The sequence below is a fragment of the Mustela erminea genome, chromosome 21 (assembly GCF_009829155.1).
Source record: "Mustela erminea isolate mMusErm1 chromosome 21, mMusErm1.Pri, whole genome shotgun sequence".
NCBI classification, from domain to species: Eukaryota; Metazoa; Chordata; class Mammalia; order Carnivora; family Mustelidae; genus Mustela; species Mustela erminea.
The window spans coordinates 775,754-799,018 of NC_045634.1; the positions used below are offsets into that span (position 1 = coordinate 775,754).

Consider the following 23,265-nt stretch of genomic DNA (forward strand, 5'->3'; position numbering starts at 1 on the left):
GTTCAGTTTCAGCAACACACAATACTAACTTTGAGGACATAAAAGCTGAACAGTAGTAGTTAAGAAAATTGGACTGTTGAATTCAAACCTCATTCTGCCACTTATTAGCTGTGTTACTTAACCTCTCCAGACTTGAGAGTGGAGATACTGATAGTACTGACCTCATGGGGTTGTCATGGGGACTAGAGGAGGTAATCTGTCAAAGCACACAGTGAGATCTCAATCAGCATTAGGAATGGTGGTAACAATGCATCTCCTGAAAACTTGAATTAGCTTTTCTAAAATGCTTAAAATAAGCATTTTCCAGAAGTGAGGACTTAAGATGAAACTTAAAGGAAAATATTGCTGCTCAGACAACCCACATGAAAATACTCTGTAAGTAAGAAAAGAGCCCCAGGCTCGGGTCAAAATGCTTACTTTTCCACTTACCCTAAATCCCTAACTCCAAGAATAAACTTGAAAACCATCCATCAACATGTACAATTGCTCTGACTCATATCACTGATTTGTGGCCAAAGAAAAGGGAGTTTCATACTAGACAGTTGTTCAAAGTCAAGCAAGCCCCAAGAAATGAGTGGCAGGCCCTGGCCAGGGCCTGACACCCACACAGAAGAAAAGGCAAGGAGCTAGTGACTCCCTCGCACCACAAGTTTGCCCAAGAGAAAAAATGTTTCACCACCTCTGTGCCCTGGATTGTCAACAAAGTCACTGCTGATTAGGCAGCAACTGGGCCCCAGTTTATTGACCTTCTGGGCCCAGCAAAAAAAAACAAGGACTGCAGGGACATGTGCTATTTTTATATAAATAAGATAGCGTAAGCAAAGATTCATTATAGTTGAGTTACACCTTATTTTTGAAGGAAGCATGGAAATCTGGCAATCTGGATTTAAGAATAACTTAAATAACTCCAGGCCGTAAACTATGTTTTTTCTCCACTGTAAACTACAACAGTGATTGACATTGCCACTGTAGCCACTGCAACCAGCACTAATTTGCAGCATGTGAAAAATGTCTTTGGAAGATGGTCTCCTTGTAACTCTGAAACAAAGGAAAAGTACAAAGGGACACAACTCTCAAAATGTCACTACTAAACTTCTTTCCAGCAAGCCTCTGAGTACGCAATATCACAAACAACACAAACTGTCCAGGCACAGATACTCTGAAAAAATGATCTGGAGAAATTCATCTGGATCCTGTTCTCCTCTAACATACGGTTAGGCTGGTTTAACTGTAAAAGAACTCAGAAAGAACTAAAAGGCAGTATTCAAGATAAATCACTTCCACTCTCAGCAAAGGGAAACTAAGGACTTCTGTGTTTGGCCCAGACTACAGGGGAAGAATCCCTAACTGTTGAGAACCCACAAAACAACAGTGATTTAAAGCTAGACTCGATCCCTAACATTCTGTGAGCCTGGCTCATAGCCTGAGGTAAGTGAACTTGGGTCACCTACTGATCACCAGATTATTTTTCACAGGATGCCTAAACTTCAATCATGTCTGAATTCATTTCTAAAAATTGGAAAGGGTCACCATCCATTACTCTCCTCCTAATCTAACCCAAGACCAAAGAAATGCTCTTTTCATAACTGCCATATGACAACATACCTCAGGTAAACCTCGAACAAACCAGTCTGGAGGCCAAAGCACATACACATTTTCATGTTCACATGGTTTTCCCCACAGCTTAACCATGACTGAGATTAACCCATTACCACACTGGCATGTTAGTTTATATATGAGACAGGACAGATGACTCCAGAATTTGTAAAGGAAAAAAAATCACCTCTAAAAGTAGTAACACCTTGACATTTTTTTAAATGTAATGTCAGACTAAAATCCCATTCATATTTTCCATCAGGATTAGCAAACAAATACAGAAATACCAACTTTTTTAAAAAAGTGAATAGAGCCACTTACTGAAAGTATCTCTGAATTTTCCTTTTCTAATGAACTGATTTTGTCTTATTTTTATTTCCAAGTTCCCAAGATTTACTAGCCTAAAAGGACTTCCAAGTTATCTCATTTTTTAACTGCTACTATTTAATTAAAAGCAAAATTGAACCTCTTAAGTACAATGTACATAATAAAGCATGCATTATTCTTTGTTCACAAATGAAGTAAAGACTGTCAACAAAATTTTTTTAAAGCCAACACAAATTGAGATTTGCAAATCAAGCTTCTTATGCTTGCATTTTTAAAAATAACATTCAACTGTAGAATTTCACCTTTAAATAAGGTTATTTTAGCTTCGCAGCTTAACTGCTCTTGCATATTCAATGGCCAGGATAAGAGTGATGATCCCTTCACAAACACAAACTGAGAGACAGTCAGAATGTGAAGTTAAGAGTGCATCACTCTTATAAGTAACGCATATACATGTTTAAGCATGTTACCATAAAATGCTAGTGTTAGATAGCTCGGGGAAAGCATCTACCCAATCCCCTCAACCTACAAACGAAGAAATTTTAGCTAGAGGTTAAATGATCTGCCCAAGACAACAGCAAAAATTCAGTCAGTAACAAAACCTACAAGCCAGTGTCCCCACCCAAGTGCCTTCCACGGTACCACTCTGCTCCTTTAAGTATGAAAAGCATAGGTTAATGAAATATCTGGCAAGACAAACCATGTGATATTTTGATATGTGATATGATACTGTGATATGATCTGTGAAAGGATACAAGAAAGTTGTTAGAAGGACATGTATCCAGCCACTAAAAATGGGTTGGGAAGATGTTAATTTATTCTGTATTGTTTTGCTGGTTCTGTTGAGCATACTGAATTTTCAAGAGGAATTTAAGGACTTTTTAAAAAAATCTCTTGACTTGTAAATACTCTAAAAAAGGATGGTCGAAAACGTTTCTTGGAATAGGACAGAGAGCGCATTTCTCTTCCTTCAGCAAGGAAACATCCTTTCCCCCCCCCACACACAGAAAGACAGCCAAGCCCTCACCACTTCAAGGTCCAGCTCGACGGCCCCTCCTTTGCGAGGACTTTCAAGCTCTCCTCGGTCTTGGTTCCTCCGTGGTAACCTCTACAGAAGTCTCTCCTACTAGAAAGCAGTTCCTTGACAGCAGAAATGCTGTCTTACTTACCTGGCTCCTGGGCTTTGCAAAATCCTTTGTATGTACTGAATTATAGCTAATGAAACGATGCATTCTTTCTCAGAATCCCACTTGGTGTCATTTTCAAGACCTGCCTTTTCCCTAGACCGACACCTGGACCCACTGAGGAGTTACTCTGGAGAGGAAACCCTGCATCCCACTGTCAGGCAAACCAGTTTCTGGAAAATATAATCGTAGCGCCCTTTCTGTGCCTAACACCCTTTTAACCCCGAGGAGAACAGTCGAACTCAACATTTAAGTCAACGACGACGACATTCTCAACCCGCGTTCTCCAAGTATTAACCTGAATTTTTTTTAAATCTCAGAACATCATTTGCTAGAACTTAAGCTGAAAACAGCAGATGAAAATTAAATGCGCGTAAAACAGAATGAGACGTTTTTGAAAGCTACTGAGAATATCAGATCAAATAAGCTTCCCATTTGCTCCCTCAATGCATATTTGTTTTGGGTTTTGTTGCTGCTGCTACTGTTGTTTCGTGAAGAAAGAGAAACACGATCGCCCCTAAACACTGGAGATGACTTGGGCGGAGTAAAAACTGGCACATTAAGTCCTCTTCAGCGCTTTCTTCCTTTGATCATCTGCAAGGACGAGTCCTCCGGCTTTTCTTCCGAGTCAGATTTTCAAAGCTGAGGGTGGAATTAAAACCTGAACCTTCACACCACAAAGTTGACCCTTCCTGGCTCCTAACCCCCCACAAAGAAAGAGCAAAAGGGAAAACAGTCACCAGAACCTGACATCAGGGCACAGACACCAGTGGCCCAGGGACTAAGGAGCGACAAAGCCCATCAAACCCGCGACGGACGGCGAGCCCCGCGCGCGCCCCACACGCCCGTCAGCCCCCGGCGGTCCTCGAGCCTCACCGCGGCGTTTCTTCCTTCCATCTTCCATCGCCCGCGCCGAAACCGCCGCCGGGCGCTCCCGAGCGAGGGAGCCTCGGGCGCGACTGCAGGCGGGCGGGCGGCGCCGCGCGCTCTTTGTTGGGCTCCCGGGACCGCCGCGTTGCGGCGGGCGAGCAACCCAGCGGCGGCGGCGGCGGCGGTGCGCACCCTGGCGGAGGCTCCCGAGGCCGTTCGCCCGCCCGCGCCTCAGGCCCCCAGAGAAGGTCGGAGAGTGGGCTGCGGCGAGCGGCGGGGGGCGGGGCAGGCTCCGGGGGGCGGGGAGAGGGCGGGAGAGCGGGAAGGAGTAACTTCCCGAGGGTAGGAGGGTGTGGGAGGGGAGGCGGAGGGGGCGGTGCCCCAAGGGCGAGCGGGGGCGGTGCCCTGGGCCTCCTGTTGCTCGGTGCCCCGCGCCAGCCCACCGCCCCGCCTCCAGTCCGAGTGCGGAGCCGCGCCTGTTGCTTTGTCTTCCTCCCCGACAGTTTCCCACCTGAGGAAAGTGAGAGGCGCGTTCCGGGGCCAAGGGCCGCCTCAAGGGTCGGCGAGGAGGAGGAGCGCCGGGCAGCGAGCCAGCCGGGACACGCGCCCCGCTAGGGTCCGGGGCGGCCGGGGGGCGCCGAGGGAGACCCTTCAGATCGGGGTTGGGGTGTGTTTGCCTCTTCGGGGGCTCGGAGGGCAACTAGCCGCCGCCGGAGTCCGGCGACCTCCCCGCCCGCCGCCCCGTGTGAGGTCCGCTCCCCTTAGGAGAGTGTCGCCTGGGCGGGCGCTCACGGCTCCGGGCAGTCCAGTCTCGGGACCGTCCCACACCGAACGTGCCCGCAAGAGGGGCGCTCGCTTAACTGCATTTTCCGTTGAAAGTGCCGAAGTCTCCTGCTGTTTCCCTCTTCCCTCGGTCGTGTGTGGCGAAGGCGGGGCCTGAAGAGGCGCCTCCTCCGGACGAGGAAGGCGGAGAGCTGGAAACCACCCGGTCTCGGGTCTGTCGCTAGCTGGGGCGCTCCACCGCCCCTTCGACTCTCGCCGGGTCCACCTAGAGGTGGACGTCCACGCGGCCAGCGGCCCGGTGCTTACGTATGTTTGCGCCGCAGCTCCGTGTCGCGGAGGCCAGTCCGACCTCTTGGAATCGCTAGATGGTGTCTAAATAAAGGAAAGCGGCTAAAAACCGTGGACCTGGCGTGAAATCTCTGCTCAGCTGGAAGTGTGCAGTGGGGCGGAGGGCGGGCGCCGTCCCCTGTTCCCATGATGCAGCCCCAGGTACCCAGCCGGACACCTCCTGTTCCCGCGGAGTCTCTCTCCAGCCCCCACCCCCCGTTGGATATACCCCCAAAAGCGCGGTCCCAAGGGCAACCGTCTTGCGTGTGATCCGCATCGGGTTCACGAGAAACAGGTGTCCCCGGCCTCACTGTTGCGGGAACTGCAAACTAACCCCCGCCGCGCGGCGGGAGCTCTCCGGCCCTGCCTCCAAAACACGGTCCGCGTCTCCCACACGGAGTGTCCTGGGAAGCCACAGTCTCAATTCGTTTTTTGGGACAGGAGTTAGGCCACCATCCTCAGTATTTTCCAGCTACACGGAACAATTTCAAATACCTCAGAGGAGCCTCCGGGAGTCCCTTCACCAGGCTTAGAATTAGAGGGTAGCACCTAATGAGGAGTAGCGCGAGGTTCCCACTCTCCTCATACTCTCACTTCTTTTTATAGCTTTGATCTGACGGTAGGGCCCAATATTGTGGAACAGGATCTCGGGACCATTTCCTTAAAAACCTGCATATGGGGTAGAGGTTTATCTGACATGCACTTTGATATCCTTTAGTATCTATTGCCTTGACACCTCAACTGAACCTGAGACAGAGCCTTATTCTACCACCCTCTTACACTTCTTAGCTTGAAAGTCCTAACACTTTGTTTTCTCACTGTAAATATGTGTGCGCATATGTTTACATGGACATTTAAGTATTCACATTATATATTGTACCTCCGGATACAGACAATCGTTTTCGTTGTAGATTCATTGAAGGTGATGATTCTGAAAGTTTGTGTACGCTTGTGGACAGATATCACTGGAAAAGATCCCATATCTACATATATCCCAATCTACCATAACCACATTATGCATATTGAGACAACTCATGTATTCCTCGTACATATCCTGTCCAATTTGATAACTACTAGTCACATGTAGCCTTTTAAATTTAAACGAATTAAAATTCAGTTTTTAGCCATATTTCAAATGCGACTAATCACTCCTATATTTAGACAATGCAGACAGAACATAGCCATCTTCATAAGAGTTTTGTTGACAGCCCTGACTCACACAGGGTTTGGCACATAGGTGACACTGAATAAATGACAAATGAAAGTTCAGTCCAAGAATACCATATGACTGATTTATTTTTCTGAGAAGATAAAACTTTTTACTGCAATACTATGGACCAGCTCAACAATTAAAAACAAAAACCAAATCCTCACATAGCTACAGCTGCTTTTCTTCCAGCTTCACCAGAAAATGCTTTATCATTAGGATAATTGCTCAAAATGTTTTGGAAAAAGTCCCTATTTCCCTCATAAAACAAATCACTATTTTCAGAATCATTCAACAAATGAAAAGGAATTCTTTCAAAAGCAGTGTTTGTATTGAAGGGGGATTCCACAGAAAACATTTTTTTGCTGAAATAAGCATTTCACTTATAAGATTTTTTTACACTGTATAAATGACCTATGGAAATTGCCAATGCTGTGTGCCTTCAAAATGTAAAAGTAACCAGTCATTTCTCCAAGAAGAAAGCATAAGATAGTAACAGGCTGCTCTACAGTCAGTGATGAGAGGAGACAATGAAGATGACCCCAGGAGCCTCTAGAATATTGAACAAGAATCAGACAATAGGTTCTCAACCCACTCACTGTCTAACCATGGAATGGGACCTTCTTATCCTTAGGCTGTCATTTCCTTTTCTATGACTGGGAAAGATTGGCCCTCCCACTTGAAAAATTGTAGCAGTTGGGAGTTTAAAGAGCTTTCAATTAAAAGTATTCTTTATTTTCATGAACCTCAGTCTTTTTGCCAAGTCTTTTAAGTAACAGTGGCAAACCCCAGGAGCTGAATGCTCTGAATTGTGACCCCAAGAAATCCAGAGCAGACAGCACTTTCCAGAGGGTATGAACAACACCTTATTCATTCGTTCATTCACTCATTCATTCATTCATTCATTCACTTACTTTTTGTCTCCATCACAGAGCATATTGACTAGCACAGAGGAAGTACTCAACAAATGTTCACTGAATGAACAAATGTAGAAAAGAATCCTCTCTCCTTGTTTTGGAAAGGAGTAAACATGTTTAAGAATTCCTTTGATTTCAGTGACTCTATAGAGAATAATGTTAGTAAGCACTATCAGCACAGATGTAAGAGAACTTTGAATAGAACTCTCCTCACAAAATACATGCATTATGAACTCTTAAAAATTTCTGTAAATTTAAATGTTTCTGAAAGGAGAAAGATCTATCAGTTTTCTATTTCCCATAAAGACTCTCATTCTAGATACAACTGTTGAATTACTTGCAAGAAGTGACACATTCCTGAGGCTGAATTCTATCAGAGTAGCTCTTTTTGAGTCACGTCATCTCTAAGATCTGTGAGACCAGCTGTTTTGATCTATTGATTCATATAAATCCAGCCAGGAATACTGGAGGAAAGAGTCTTTCCCTTTAATATCAGCCTTATTGAGGTACAATTTGCATACAGTAAAGTTCAATAATTTTAAGTATTATGGCACTGTGATTTATAAGAAATTATGTATTTCATCTTTGTCCTTGCTCCTGGCACAGAGCATCCTAAAACCTTCAAAATTTCCTAAGGGACTAGAGCATTAAAATGCCTTTTGGGGCACCTGGGTGGCTCAGTCAGTTAAGCGTCTAACTTTGGCTCAGGTCATGATCCCAGGATCATGGCATGGAGCCCAGGCTCTGGCTCCCTGCTTCACAGGAAGTCTGCTTCTCCCTCTCTGTCTACCCCTCTCCCCCATCTGTGCTCTGTCCCTCACTCCTCTCACATAAATAAATAATTTTTTTTCTAAAAAAAGTCTTTTGTTTGTTATTGAGGTAACTTTTGGACCTCACCTGAAGATGGGACTGGTTGGTTTGTTGCCAGGAGAATCAACAACCTTGTGACTATAGGGTTGGAAATTTCAATACCAACTCCTGACCTGTAGGAAGGGGAGAGGGGCTAAAGGTTGAATCGTTGCCCAAAACTAATAAACTAATCAACTGTGCCTATGTAATGAAGCCTCCACAAAAACCAAAAAGCACAGGTTCAGGAGCTTCCAGATTGATGAACATTTGGAGATTCCAAGAGAGTGGCTTACTCAGAGAGGACATGGAGGCTTGGTGCCCTTTCCTCATACTTTGCCCTTTGCATCTCTTCCACCTGGCTGTCACTCAGTCCTATCCTTTAATAATAAACTGGTAATCTAGTAAATAAACTGTTTCTCTGAGTTATGTGAGCTGCTCTAGCAAATTAACTGAAGCTGAGGTGGAGGCGGTGAGAAACTTCAGTCTACAGTAGTTTGGTCAGAAGCCCGTATGGCAACCTGGGCTTACGGTTTCTGAAGGGAAGGGGGCAGTCTTGCCATAAATCCCTTAAGGCCTAAGTCCTTTATATTTTATGATGTTGTCTCCAGGTAGATAGTGTAAGAATTGAGTTAAATTATAGAATACCCAGCTGATATGGGAGAATTGCTTGGTGATATGGGGGGAAAACTCATACATGTTGGAACTGGTGATCAGAATTGTGAAGTATACAATTCAATGAGTTCTGGCAAATGTATAGAGTTGTGTAAATCACTACTACAATCAAGATATTTTGCCTCCACCCTCCCAACCCCCACCGCCTAAGTTCCAGCCTCTTTGCAGTCAATCCCTCCCTCCAAACCCTGGATCCTAGCAACTACTGATCTGCTTTTCTGTTTTGCCCTTGTAAAATTCCACATAAATGAAATCACATAATAAGACATTTTTTGCTATCTACCTTCTTTCACATAGAATAATGCTTTTAAGATTCATGCATTTTTTTTTTTTTTTTTGGTAGAATGCCCAGTGTGGGCCTCAAATTCATGACCCTGAGATCAAGAGTCACATACTCTACCACTGAGCTAGCCAGTTGCCCCCCATGCATGTTTCTCTATGGGTCTGTAGTTTATTCCTCTTTATTGCCCAGTAGTGTTCCATTGCATGGATACATAACTTGTTTCTTTACCCTTGATGGACATTTGTGTTGTGTCCAGTTTTTGGCTATTATAAAGAAAATGTATGACTATATATGTCAAATTTTTTGTATATGTATGTTCTTTCTTGGATACTCAGATATTATACTGCTGCTTATGTGGTATATGTATATTTATTTAAAAAGAAATACCAAATAGTTTTCCAAATTGGCCATATTATTTTACATTCCCATTTGCAAGGTTTGAGAGCCCAGTATTCTACATTGTTGCCAACATTTGGTATTATCAATTTCTTTTTTCAGTTTTGGCTTTGTGTGTGTGTAGTTAATAGGCTGTCACTGTTGTTTGACTAGCATGTCTTAATGATGAATGGTATTGAGCATCCTTCTACGTGCTTATTTCCAATTTCTATGTCTTCTTTCCTAAAGTGTGTGTTTAAAACTTTTGCCCATTTTTTAAAATGGATTATTTTTTTTATTATTATTGAAATTTAAGAATTCTTATATATCCTGGATACAAGCTGTATGTCAGATACATATTTTGTAAATATTTTCTTCCTGCCTCTGTCTTGGCTTTTCATTTTCTTAAGTTTCTTTGAAGAACAGAAGTTTTTAATCTAAATGAAGTCTAATCTACCACTTTTTTCTCTTATGATTTATATTTTTAGTGTCCTAAGAAATCTTTGCCTAACATAATGTCAGAAATATTTCCCCTATGTTTGTTTCCAGAAGTTTTATGGTTTTAATTCTTATGTTTACATAATGACTTAATTTTTATATATGGTATAAGTTAAGGGTCTTCCCATATGGATAGCCAGTTGTTCATTATTCTAATACTGTTCATAAGATTATCTTGAGATGGGGTAGTGTAAATATTTTAACTTTGTTCTTCCTTTGCCTCCTCTAGGTTTTTTGTATTTCCATATAAATTTGAAAATCAACCAGTCAGTTTCTTTAAAAATGCCTACTTAAGATTTTGATTGGGATTGTACTGAATCTATAGGTCAATTTGGAGAGAATTGAAAATCTCAACATCACTTAGTCTTCTGAAATGTGAAGATGTTATATATACATCCATTTATTAAGATCTCCTTTGATTTCTTTCATCAGTGTTATGTAGTTTCTAGTGTATACTATTTGCACATATTTTATTAAGTTTACACCCAACTGTCACATGATTTTTCATGGTATGTAAATGTTATTATTTTCTTGATTATACTTTCAAATATTTTGCTATTAATACAGAGAAACAAATTTTGTTTTTATATATTGATCTTGTGTCCTGTGACTTTGCTAAACTCATTTATTCTACTAGCTTTTAAATAAATTCCTTACAGTATTCAACATAGCTGATCATGTCTTTTGTGAAAAAAGATAGTTTTACTTCTTTCTTTCTTACATTGATCAGGAACTTTAGTACAGTATTAAATCCAATTGTAAGAGTTCTTGCTTCATTTCTGATCTTAGGGAGACAGCATCTGTTTTTCCCTATTATGTATGATGGTAGCTACAAGTTTTTAGTAGATGATTTTTATCAGGTTGAGGAAAGTCTCCTACTATTCCCAGTCTACTGTGATTTTTTTCTTTCTTTCTTTTTTCTTTTTTTTAAATCATGAATGGGTTTTGAATTTTGTCAAATTTTTTTTGCATCTATTGAGATATTTGTATGATTTTTCTTTCTTATGCTCTAATCTCAGAGAATTACACTGACAGATGTTCAAATGTTAAATCAACACTACATTTGAGATAAACCTCCTTTGATCACCATATATTACTGCATTAATCTGCTAAAACAGCTATAACAGAATAATACAGATGTTGTGGCTTAAACAACAAAAATGTATTTTCTCACAGTTCTGAAGTCCAAGATTAAGGTCCCAGGAGGGTTTGTTTCTAGTGAGATCTCTCTTCTGGGCATGCAGATACCACCTTCTTACTATGTCCTCACATGGTCTTTCCTCTGTGTTTGCACATTCCTGGAGTCTCTTCCTCTCTTATAAGGACACCAGTCTTATTGGATTAGGTCCCCACACTTACGATCTCATTTAACCTTAAAAATCCCTCTCTCCAAGTACAGTCACATTGGGCTTAGGACTTTAGATTTGGTTTTTTTTTTTTTTTTTGCGGGGGGGACATAATTTAGTTTATAACAATTATACCTTTTATATGTTTCTGAATTCAATTTTTATATGTTTCTGAATTCAAGTGTAATTATTTATACTATCATTGTGATATGTTATTGAAGGATATTGGCCTGACATCTCCTTTCTTGTACTATATCTTTCTGATTTGAATATCAGAGTAATGCTGGCCTCATAAAACAGTTGGGAAGTTGTTTTTTTCTCTCCTACTTTCTAAAGGAGTAAGTGTAGATCAGTATTATTTCTTACCTGTAATGCCATCTGGACTTGGAGGGGTTTTTTGGAGAAGGTTTTTAATTACAAAGTTAATTTCTTTAAAAAAAATGCATGTATATGTATGTGTGTATATATACACACACAAAATTACATGTAGTACTAACATACAAAATATGTATGGCTATCTATTTCAGGCTATCTAGTTCTTGAGTGAACTCCTAAAGAACTTGTCCATCTTATCTACAGTGTCAAAATCCATTGGAATAAATTTTTTCATTGCATTTCCTTATTATCCTTTTAATATGTCTATGATCTCTAGTCATGTTCACACTTTTATTCTTGATATTGGTCATTTGTGTCTTCTCTCTATTTTCTCATCAGTTTAGCTAGAAACTTGTCAATTTTATTGATTTTCTCAAAGAATCAACTTTTTGTTTCATTTATAGTCTATAATATTTTTCTATTTCCTATTTTACTGATTTCTGTTTTTATTGTTTTTGTGTCCATTTGTCTTCTCACTTTGGATTTAATTTGCTTCTCTTTTTCTAGCTTCTTAAGGTTGCAGCTTAGAGAGATCTTAGGTTTAAGCCAGCAACAAAGAAAATAAGATATATTATAAGCAAGTATAGACTGTAGAAAGGTTAGGAGGTGGGGCATCCAGGCAAAAATATGAAGCCAATGTCTTACAGAGCACATCTTCAGATTCTGTAAATACTCCCCCAATGTGCACACACACATACATACATACACACAAACACACACTGCAGAATAATGCACTCTTCCCTACTCAGCATTTATCTTCTCCAGTCCCATATCAACTTAATTCCTAAAATTTTACCACTTTTTCATTCTTAAATTACACAAATAGGAGAAATTCAACATAATAATTATTACAGCCTCTGAGGACCATCACAACTTTGATCATAGAAAATGTACCTGGATAAGCTGCTTTCCCCTTCTTCAACTCATTTCTAAATATGGCCCATTGCTATGGAATACTATGGCAGAAACAATCCCATGTGTTTACCAGCCCATTTTAATTTCCTCCTAGGCATGTTAGGAGAACTACATTTCCTATCCCAAAGGTAACTAAATGAGACCATTTTACTAGTTTTGGTCAATGAAATGTCACCAGAAGTAATATATGCCACTTCAAGGCCCGACACCCCAAAACTTCCTTGTTCTCTTCCTTATCAGGAAGTTGCCAATGCCCAGATCAATCAGAATATTCACCAACATACATTCTGTGAAGTAAGTGAGAAATAAACTTCTATTGTGTTAAGCTACTGAAATTTACAGGATTTTCTCTTAGAGCAGGAACATGATTAATACCTAGCCCCAATACACATAATCAAATACCAATAATAAGCATATTATTTTGAAAGCTGTAAGAGAAGATAAGTGAATCATGTATCCTGAAAGCAGTTACCAGTTCATTCACACTTGCCACACTACTTCTAGGAGTAAAATCACAACAGGGAACAGGGTAGTATATAACAAATTTAAACTCATTTTATTATCTATCCTGATGAACTGATCTTTGTTTTTTGACACAATAAAAGTCAAGAACAACCTGAAAAAGTTCTAAACATATATGTAGGTGAAGGTATTCCCTGCCTCCCCAACAAACGATCTTTTTATAAGCTCTCCAATAAGGAGACTTAGGATGAAGTTCATTAACAAGTATATTAGATTCACCATAGTGTAGTTAGGTGTTACTTGTGAAGAAAGTGGGTGACATTCTGATGACAGGTTTGTTTCTGTATGTTATCTAAATGGTGGTGGCATAATAAAACCAAAAGCAAGGAACTCGACTTCATAGACCAAACTAAAAGGACATTAGAGATTATTTAACTCAATCTCTTTATTTTACAGATGAGGAAATCCTCTTATAGACTCTTGGAATAGGTTGCAGGACAACTGTTTGAGTCAAATCATCATAACATTTTACTATAAAAATTTAATAATTGGATACATCCAATATCTGCTCTATTTTAGAGAGATGATCACTTTCTGAGGGGAGTCCCTTCTGCCATTCAACATGACTTGGGAATGGGATGCTCAGGCCACTGGACACCTGGAAGGAGGGGACCACTGGAGGATGCCAACCTGAAGCCAGTGAGTCATATCTGGCATTTTATTCTAATCGCCATCTTCATTTGTCAAATGAGTACAAATAAAAATGATTGTACCTTATAGAAAAGACATTAAGATTTGTGGAGCAATTTTTATCTTTGAAAAATTAACATTTTATCCTCTTACACTACCCCCAAACACACACACGCGTGCGCACACACACACACACACACACACCTAAAAATGAGTTATAGTTTATCTATCCCTTAAGTTATATGTTAAATATAATATTTAGAGACAAAATTGAAAGCCAAGTTGATTTATTTTATGATTTAAGTTATACTTATTTGCTGTGGAGATTTTTCAAGTAATAAAATATGTCCAAAGAAATTATTAGTAATTTGTAATTGATGGTTATTCAGCATTAATATCAGAGTGTAGAATTCACCTCTTATTTTGTTGTGAATATGCCCACATTTTTGCCAAAAAAATTCTGAGACTATACACATTAAGAGGGAAGGCAATTTTAATGTTTAAAATTTTTTTTTGTAAAAATGTTGCATAAATGTCTCTCTCTTTAACACACACACACACAACAATGGGGATTTAACTTCAATTCCATTTTGTTCAGAAAAAAAGACTTAATGTGGTGTTTTAGTTACTCTTGGATATAAGATTGTTTTCTCCTTTAATTCTTTTCTCATTTGTGGTATACTATGAAAAGTGCCCATACCGGACATACTAGTTTATACTGCCTTCACAGTTATAGTGCTTCTAGTAAATGATTAATTCTACAATGGCTATCTATAAAAAGACATTTTTCTTTTCTCTTTTACTACTTATTTTGGCCTTCAAACTTCTATTTGTATCTCCTCAGTTTTTGTTGCACCATACACAAAAAATAGACTCAAAATTGGTAAAAGACCTAAATGTGAGATGGGAATCCATCAAAATCCTAGAGGAGCATATAGGCAGCAACCTCTGTGACCTTGACCACAGGAACTTCTTACTAGACATGTCTCCAAAGGTAAGGGAAACAACGGCAAAAATGAACTATTGGAACTTCATCAAGATAAAAAGCTTTTGCACAGCAAAGGAAATAGTTGACAAAACCAAATGACAACAAAAGAATGGAGAAGATATTTGCAAATGTTGTATCAGATAAAGGTCTAGTATCCAAAATCTATAAAGAACTTATGAAACTCAGCACCTGAAGAACAAATAAATGGGCAGAAGACATGAACAGACATTCTTTGAAGAAGACATCCAGATGGCCAACAAACGCATGAAAAAATGCTCAGCTTCACTCATCATCAGGGAAATACAAATCAAAACCATAATGAGATACCACCTCACACCAGAATGGCTAAAATTAACAAGTCAGAAAACAACAGATGTTGGTGAGGACGTGGAGAAAGGGGAACCCTCCTACACTGTTGGTGGGAATGCAAGCTGGTGCAGCCACTCTGGAAAACAGTGTGGAGATTCCTCAAAAAGTTGAAAACAGAACTACCCTACAACCCAGCAATTGTACTACTAGGGATTTACCTCATGATATAAATGTAGTGAAAATAAGGGGCACTTACATCCCACTGTTTATAGCAGCAATTTTCACAATAGCTAAACTATGGAAACAGACCAGATGTCCATTGACAGATGAATGGATAAAGAAGATGTGAGATATATATATATATCTACTCAGCCATCAAAAAGATGAAATCTTGCCATTTGCAATGACAGGGATGGAACTACAGGGCATTGAGCTAAGTGGAATAAATCAAAGAAAGACAATTATTATATGATCTCACTCATATGTGGACTTTAAGAAACAAAACAGAGGATCATAGGGAAAGAGAGGAAAAAAATAAAACAAGACAAAATCAGAGAGGGAGATAACCATAAGAGACTCTTAATCATAGGAAACAAACAAGGTCGCTGGAAGGGAGGGGAGGAAAGGGGATAGGGTAACTGGGTGATGGACGTTAAGGAGGGCATACAACGTAATGAGCACTGGGTATTATATAAGACTGATGAATCACTGACTTCTACCTTTGAAACTAATAATATATGTTAATTAATTGAATACATTTTAAAAAAGAATAGTTTTGTTGCATTTGAAGGATCTATGTAGATGTAAGGTTTAAAAGTATAAGAACAGATTTTAAACCTCTCTTCTTTCTTTCTCTGCTTTGTGCTTTTTCTTCTGTTTCCATTCTCTTCCTGTACTGTTTATATCCAGTCTTTTACTTGCCTGGGTTACATCTCCAGGATTCTTCTTTTTTTTTTTTTTTTCATTTCCTTTTCCTTGGCTCTGTCTCAGTCCCTCTTTAAGGTTCTTAGTCAGTTCACTGTTATTCCCAGCCTTTTGTCACAGTGACAGCCACACTTCCTGGAGTAGCAGTCTCATGACTGGTTGGGACCAACACAACATCATGTCCCACAAACAAGACCAAATGTTATGGATTTCAGCAGTTCTGTGCAACTGGACCAGAGTTGTCATCACACAGTGTTGTTAGAGAGAAGGAAATAAAAATGAGAAAAATGATGAGAAAGAAGTTTCCAGTGTTTAAAGCCTAGATCGGTTCCCTGCTTGCTCACTGACTCAAGAGTTAAACAACAAGGTAAGAATTCATATAAATTATTTAGGGAAATGTGATTATATCAGAGAGCATTCTGGATATTAAGGGAAGTAATTTTGTAATTTTAGAACACAGTGAACCACAGACTTTAGGAAACCAGTTAGAAAAAAATCTCCATTTGGAAAATGACCTAAGGGGTCTCAGAAGAAAACCCAGCAGAGAATAGATTGTCAAAATTAGTGGATTTTTCCCCCCAGAATTAAAGCTATTTCAGGGCAAAAGTCTGAAAGAGAAAAGTTTGCTCCATACGATACCATTTAACCAGTAATACTATGTCACCAACATAATCCCCCAAGCATTACATTATAGCAAGAATCCAGTGTAGAATAAAAGCAGAAGTCCTTCCTCTTTCCCTTCCCAAAAAATCATATGGACCTAGGAATCATCTATTTTAACCTCATCCTCAAAGCAGGAAGCCCTTATATAATATTTTTAAGAGGTGACCATACAGTTTCTGCAGCATTACTTCTGGTGATAGAGAAGTGAGTCATTGCCTCACAAAGCAACCCATTCCATTTTTAACAACCTTCCACTAATAAAGTGGTAACACTCATGCATTACTTAATATATACTAGGCCTGGGCCTGAATGCATTCTCAGTACACTGCTTTGGTAATCCTCACATGATCCCATGCAACAGGTCTGTGGCTGAGAGTAGGGAGCCTGACCTATGGAAGAGACAGAGTCTGGATTTAAGCACAGTCTGACTCCAGAACATTTGCCATAACCACTATGCTGTGATGCTTCAGATCATACTTCCTGTAGCTTCCACAATGCTCTGTGGTCTGGACCTCAGAGGATAAACCATCAGTCCAATTCCTCTTCCCCTCTGCTAACCATTAGACACTGGAAGATGGTGACTCTGTCATTTTCCCCTTCCTCCATAACTCCTCTTCTCACTGTTAATTTAACAGAATATTTTTTAGTAGCCTCTGTCATTCTGATGACCTTATCCTCAGGATGGGTACCCAGAAAGAAACGTAATAGATAAGATATAAACAGAGTAATAATTATACATGAAATTTTTAGTTTTAGCTATCAGATTCAGTAAAAAAAACTTTTACATGTAACAAACATAAAAATTATAAATATTTGCTATTGCATGTTTTTATGTGTACTTGCAAATCTTCTTGTAATTAACGTAACAACATAATTGTCATTCTAAACACGTTATAGTGCTACATAATGATGATTTATTGCCCAAACTAAATTATGTTTCAGGAACTAAGAACAGATTTGATGGTGGCAACTATTTCTGTGTATCTCTATTTACTACCATGGCAACTAATTAAAATAAGTTTGTTTAATTAATTAGGTATTGGTAAAACACTATAAAGATGAAAACTGCTATTAATAGATCTACAGTGTTTAGTATTGATGCTGGTGATATTATCATAAATGGTAAAATGTTCACAGCCAAAACAGACCAGTTCATCTCTCTTCTTTCTTCCTTCTTTCCTTCTTTCTTTCTCTTTCATTCTTTCTTTTTCTCTTTCCTTCTTCCTTCCTTCCTTTTTTTCTTTCTTTCTGCCTTTCTTCCTTTCTTCTTTTCTTCCTTTCTTCCTTTTTTTCTTTCTTTGAAGTAGGCTCCACACCCTGTGTGGGGCTTGAACTCATGACCTGAGCCAGCCAGGCACCATGACCAATTCATTTTTCATTAACAGTCATAATTTCATTGTTGAATTAGGAAGGAGAATTGTTTAAACTTCTTTTCTTTGCTATTGTTGTTTATTTATTTTTTTAACAAATTGTGCAGTCTTTCTTTTATACCTCTCTTAGGCAAATCTTAACCAACTCAAATTACACGATTGGGCAAAAGAGAAAATTAATACATAGAGATAACCAAATTTTCCTGATAAAAAAAGAATATCTTCTGATGGTGGGTATAATGTTCAAATACCACTGCTGAACCTTTCAGTTTCTTAAAGCTGAACAAAGGCTATGGAGATCACCAGGAGTATAGAGCTGGAAGAGTTACCACACCATCTATGTAGAACTGTTTCCAGAAATGGCACAAGGGGTTGTTTGTGGGGGAGGTTAGCCTCCCCCAATTCTTGATAACCTCTTCTAAGTCCCCCCAGTGCTTATGCAGTTAAGGTACAAATAGCCACTTGCCAAGAAGATGCAGCTCCATGACAAGCCTGCAGCATTCCCCTTCAAAAAACTGACCCCCGTTGTGTCCTAGATTGAAATTCTGGAGCTGCCATTGCCTACTTGCCTCCTGCCATGATTTCTTGAGTCTCCAGGGAGATTTTATAGCTGAGCCACTGTCACGGAACTTAAAAGTGGCAAGACCGACCAGATGCCTTTTAACCAGCTTTCTGAATTCTAGTAGGTAAGGTAATTTACAAATGAGGAAACACAAAGTTCAGATTACCGGAACTCAAAGAGTATTGAGCTGAATGGGGCTGGATGGCATTATGTGGCTGGATTTGGAAATCTTATCCACAAGTAGACTGAGAATACCTTTAGCTTTCTTAGCTTAGACCAGATCCATGTACTGCTGCCCTGGTCTATTTAAATGGACTAAATGGGCTATCACATGGACAGTAATTGAAATGTCCTCCTTCACATGATGGTGGTGAGTAAGTGCTCAGGCCTGGGCTCCTCTTTAGATGGTAGAGCACTCATTATCCACCTAGAGTCAGAACAAGCCAAAGGTGTGATGAAGGATGAATATGACTTCAAAATTTCCCTTCCTCTGATACCTTGTGATTTTGTTTTGCAACTCTTTAGGACCAACCCTTTTAGCAGTATCTTACGCTCTGAAGCATCTTCTGTGTTCCAGCCTCTCCTACTGCACATCAGAATTCACCTATCCTTGGGGCACCTCGGTGGCTCAGTGGGTTAAAGCCTCTGCCTTCAGCTCAGGTCGTGATCTCAGGGTCCTGGAATTGAGCCCCGCGTCGGGCTCTTTGCTCCGTGGGAAGCCTGCTTCCCCCCGACCCCAACCTCACTCTCCACCTACTTGTGATCTCTGTCTACCAAAAAATTTTAATAAATAAATAAATAAACAAATAAAAAAGAATCCTTGAGGTTGTTCTTTGTGACTCACAAAGAACTGTTACATACCAGTCATTATCAGTGTCTTTATTCCCAGGTATGTATTTGTTTGAAAGAATCCTGTCTGTCAGGGCACCTGCATGGCTCAGTCTGTTCAGCGTCACACTACTGGTTTTGGCTCAGCTCAAGATCTCAGGGTCCTTAGATTGAACCTTATATTAGACTCCATGCTCAGTGAGGAGTCTGCTTGAGATTCTCCCTCTGCCTGTCCCCTCACTCTTTTCTCTCTCTCTCTCTTTCTAAAATAAATACATAAATCTTTTTTTAAAAAAGAAAAGAAAAATAATCCTTCTGTCCCTTAAACCTAAAGAGTGATTAAGTGTACCCAGTTCAGGTTACCAAGGCCCATGGTAAATTAGTGGGAAGAACTTTATATGCTGAAAAATCTAACCTGAGGAAGAAAGGTCTGGCTGGCAAGATATCAAACAGGATGCTTTTCAAATACAGATTGTATGAAGCAACCTGCTAGAGATGTGCATAGAGTTTAGAGGAGATTGGGCCAGATGGCCTTATCAGATGCTTTCCAACCTGAAATTCTAAAAAGATTGTGTTAAATCAATAGCCATTTGATTCAATGTTGATCAATGGCAGCTTAGAGAGGCTTTCTCACAGCATGTTGTAGGAATCTATCCTTAGCTCTTTGCAGTGCTTATCAAACTTATCAAGCTTATCACTTCAGTGTGTTGGAATTATCAGCTAACATGTAGCATTATAAGAAATAAGGACTAAAAAGCTCTCAACAGGCTGAGACCATGGACTGATCCATCGAGGTGACATTGGAATACACGTCTCTTTGTCAAAATATCCATATTTCTTCTCATCCTCATACTCTGTTTTGTGTTTGTATTTCAAAATCTATCTTCTCTTCCCTGAAACTAAGCCCTGAGCCTGAATTTGTGATCCTTTTTCCTTTCTTTACAGGATTTTTCACTTAAAGGCAGTCTTCACTTGATGCCATTAATTCCCAAAATTTATCTTTCTCCTTCTTTTATATTCTAAACTTCTACCAAGAGAAATAATATCTAAATTTATTAAGTAGTTACTATGTGTCATGTACTGGACTAAACTATTTAAAGGGATTATTTCATTTATTTCTCATAACATTTTCATGTTGTAGATATTAATTTTATCCCTACTTAATATATGAGGCAATAAGGCTTAGAGACATTAAAGTCTTGCCTGAGGACATACAGTAAATGCTGAACTCTGGATTTAAATCCAGACAGTTTAATTCCAGAGCTCATAACTATTAAGCCCCTCAGTCTCTTGTTCTCTCAGTCCTGAGAAATTTGACTTTGTATCCCAGACTGTTGAAATTGCATCTCCTTCAGCCTAGTATTTATCCTGGGTTGATTTTCTTTCTTTTTTGACTGTGTGAGACCATGTGGATCCTTTTTTCTTTGCAAACTTCTTCCATAAGTAAAGGTTCAGGCCTTTGCCTTTTTTCCCCCTCTCTTTTTTACCTTTTCTTTTATTTTTTTTTCCTCCTTCTCTACTCTTGGCAATCTCATCCTTTCCCACAGTTGAAATTATTAAATCAAAACAGGTATCTGAGCTCATTTCTGAGTTTCAGTTTTTACATATGTGGTACATGACATCTGAATCTAGTAACACTTCAAACTCAGCATATCCAAAGCTGAATTTCATCATACTTCCTTTGTCATTTTAGCTATAACCCAACATCACTTACTTCTGCTGATTTAAATGAGAGGCTGTGGTGTTATAGAAAAAACACAAATCAGGGAAATTTACACAATATATCGATCCCAGTCCATGATGTACTAGCTGGTCTAGAGGTCATCATTCAACTTAACTCTAGGGTAAGGGGGTAGATTAAATGATAATAGGTGACTCTGAACTCTTTAGTCCTACAATTCCTGCTGTCCCACTTCCATCTTCTTTCAATTATCCAGTGATATAATTTTTTTTTAATTTTTTATTTTTTATAAACATATATTTTTATCCCCAGGGGTACAGGTCTGTGAATCGCCAGGTTTACACACTTCACAGCACTCACCAAAGCACATACCCTCCCCAATGTCCATAACCCCAACCCCCTTCTCCCAACCCCCCTCCCCCCAGCAACCCTCAGTTTGTTTTGTGAGATTAAGAGTCACTTATGGTTTGTCTCCCTCCCAATCCCATCTTGTTTCATTGATTAGCGAAATAAGTCAAGCGGAGAAAGAAAACTATCATATGATCTTCCTGATATGAGGAAGTGGTGATGCAACATGGGGGCTTAAGTGGGTAGGAGAAGAATCAGTGATAGAATTTTAGAGTCATCTTTCACTCCACATAAATTCAGTCTTAAAATAGAGAGGAAATTTTTCTAGTAATTAATTTATTCATTCCATCAACATATACAGAATACCTACTATATGACAACATAGTAGAGAATGAAAGAGACAAAGTCTCTACTTCATAGAGCTATAGGACCCTGGGGAAGATGACAATAAACATCCACACAAATAAACACATATAGAATTGCTGAATCATTATATTGAAACTAATATAACACTGTATATTAATTACAATTGAATATTAAAAATAATATAAAAGAGCAATTAAACTATGGAGAAAAATAAAGCAAGTAAAGTGTTTATGAGTGATCTGTGGGGACCTCTTTTAGTTAGGGTGATCTGAGGTGATGATACTTGAGTATTGATCTGACTGAATGAGGGCCACACACAGATGCATGGGAAAAGCTCAGCAGGCTCAGGAAACAGCATACAGATGTCATGAAAATGGGAACAGCAGAAAGACCCATGTGGTCAGGACAGAGCAATTAAGAAGGAGAGGGCAGGAGATGTAGGCAGAAAGCCAGGTCATTGGGCCTGAAGGCCATAGTAAGAGTTTAGATTTAGATTTAAAGCATGGTGGGAATACCTTGGAGGATTTAAAACCTGAGAATAACTTGTCTTGATTACATTTTTAAAAGTTCACTTGTTGCAGTATGAAGATGAGATCATGGAGATTGGGATAGGACAAGGGTGATAGCAGGAAGACCTGCTAAGATTTGGTGGACTAGATAAGAGATTATGGTGGCTTAGACCAGAATATCAATGCAAATGATGAGTTTGCTGAATAAGCTACTTTGTGAGGTGCTATGCTCCTTATTGGAAGTATCCAAAAAGAAGGGGGAATGGGGATTAGGGATGCAGTCTGAATAGTGCTTAGACCACAAGGTATATAAAGTGTCTTTAACTGTAATATTCTACATATTGTGAGACTTGATCCCATTTTATATAGAACCTACCTCATTTATTTTTGTATGGCCATTATATCCTATAAGTCACCAGCCAAATGGCAATGGCATTAACTCAGAGAAGGACAAGGCTCTTTGGGACTGTCTAACTAATTAATCTATCTTTAGTAGCTCATATGACCCTAATGTGGTAGAGTACACTGCCAAAGTGAATGGACCCCATTGTATGACACACATTTATTTTATTTTTAAAGATTTTATTTATTTATTTATTTGAGAGAGAGAGAGCATGAGTGGAGAGAGGGAGAGAGGGGGAGGGTGAAGGAGAGGGAGAGAGAATCTAAAGCAGTCTGTGTGCTGAGCATGGAGACTGATGCAGGGCTCAATCTCATGACTAAGAGATCATGATCTGAGCTGAAACCAGGAGTTGGTCACCTAACCGACTGAGCCACCCAGGGACCTCGACACTCGTTTTATTTTATTTTATTTTATTTTTAAAGATTTTATTTATTTATTTGAGAGAGAGACAGTGAGTGAGAGCATGAGCAAAGAGAAGGTCAGAGGGAGAAGCAGACTCCACATGGAGCTGGGAGCCCGATGTGGGACTCGATCCCAGGACTCCGGGATCATGACCTGAGCCGAAGGCAGTCGTCCAACCAACTGAGCCACCCAGGCGTCCCTCGACACTCATTTTAATTTTCTGTGTCTCCTGAGCC

The 23,265-nt window shown here is 39.6% G+C and overlaps 1 protein-coding gene across 3 annotated transcripts in view; it reads right to left on the bottom strand.

Moving 5' to 3' along the window:
* The window catches only part of PSD3 (pleckstrin and Sec7 domain containing 3), a 727,165-nt gene that overhangs the window by 541,257 nt on the left and 162,643 nt on the right, over window positions 1-23,265 (bottom strand). Inside the window, exon 1 of one of the 3 annotated variants that reach the window (XM_032329164.1) lies at window positions 3,984-4,089. The exons of 1 other annotated variant lie outside the window; for it this stretch is intronic. In XM_032329164.1, the coding sequence (XP_032185055.1) occupies window positions 3,984-4,004 (21 nt within the window). In that variant the 5' untranslated portion in view covers window positions 4,005-4,089. Of the gene's footprint in view, window positions 1-3,092; window positions 3,492-3,983; window positions 4,090-23,265 lie in introns of those variants that run through there. One more of the 3 variants, XM_032329161.1, reaches the window with a different exon arrangement.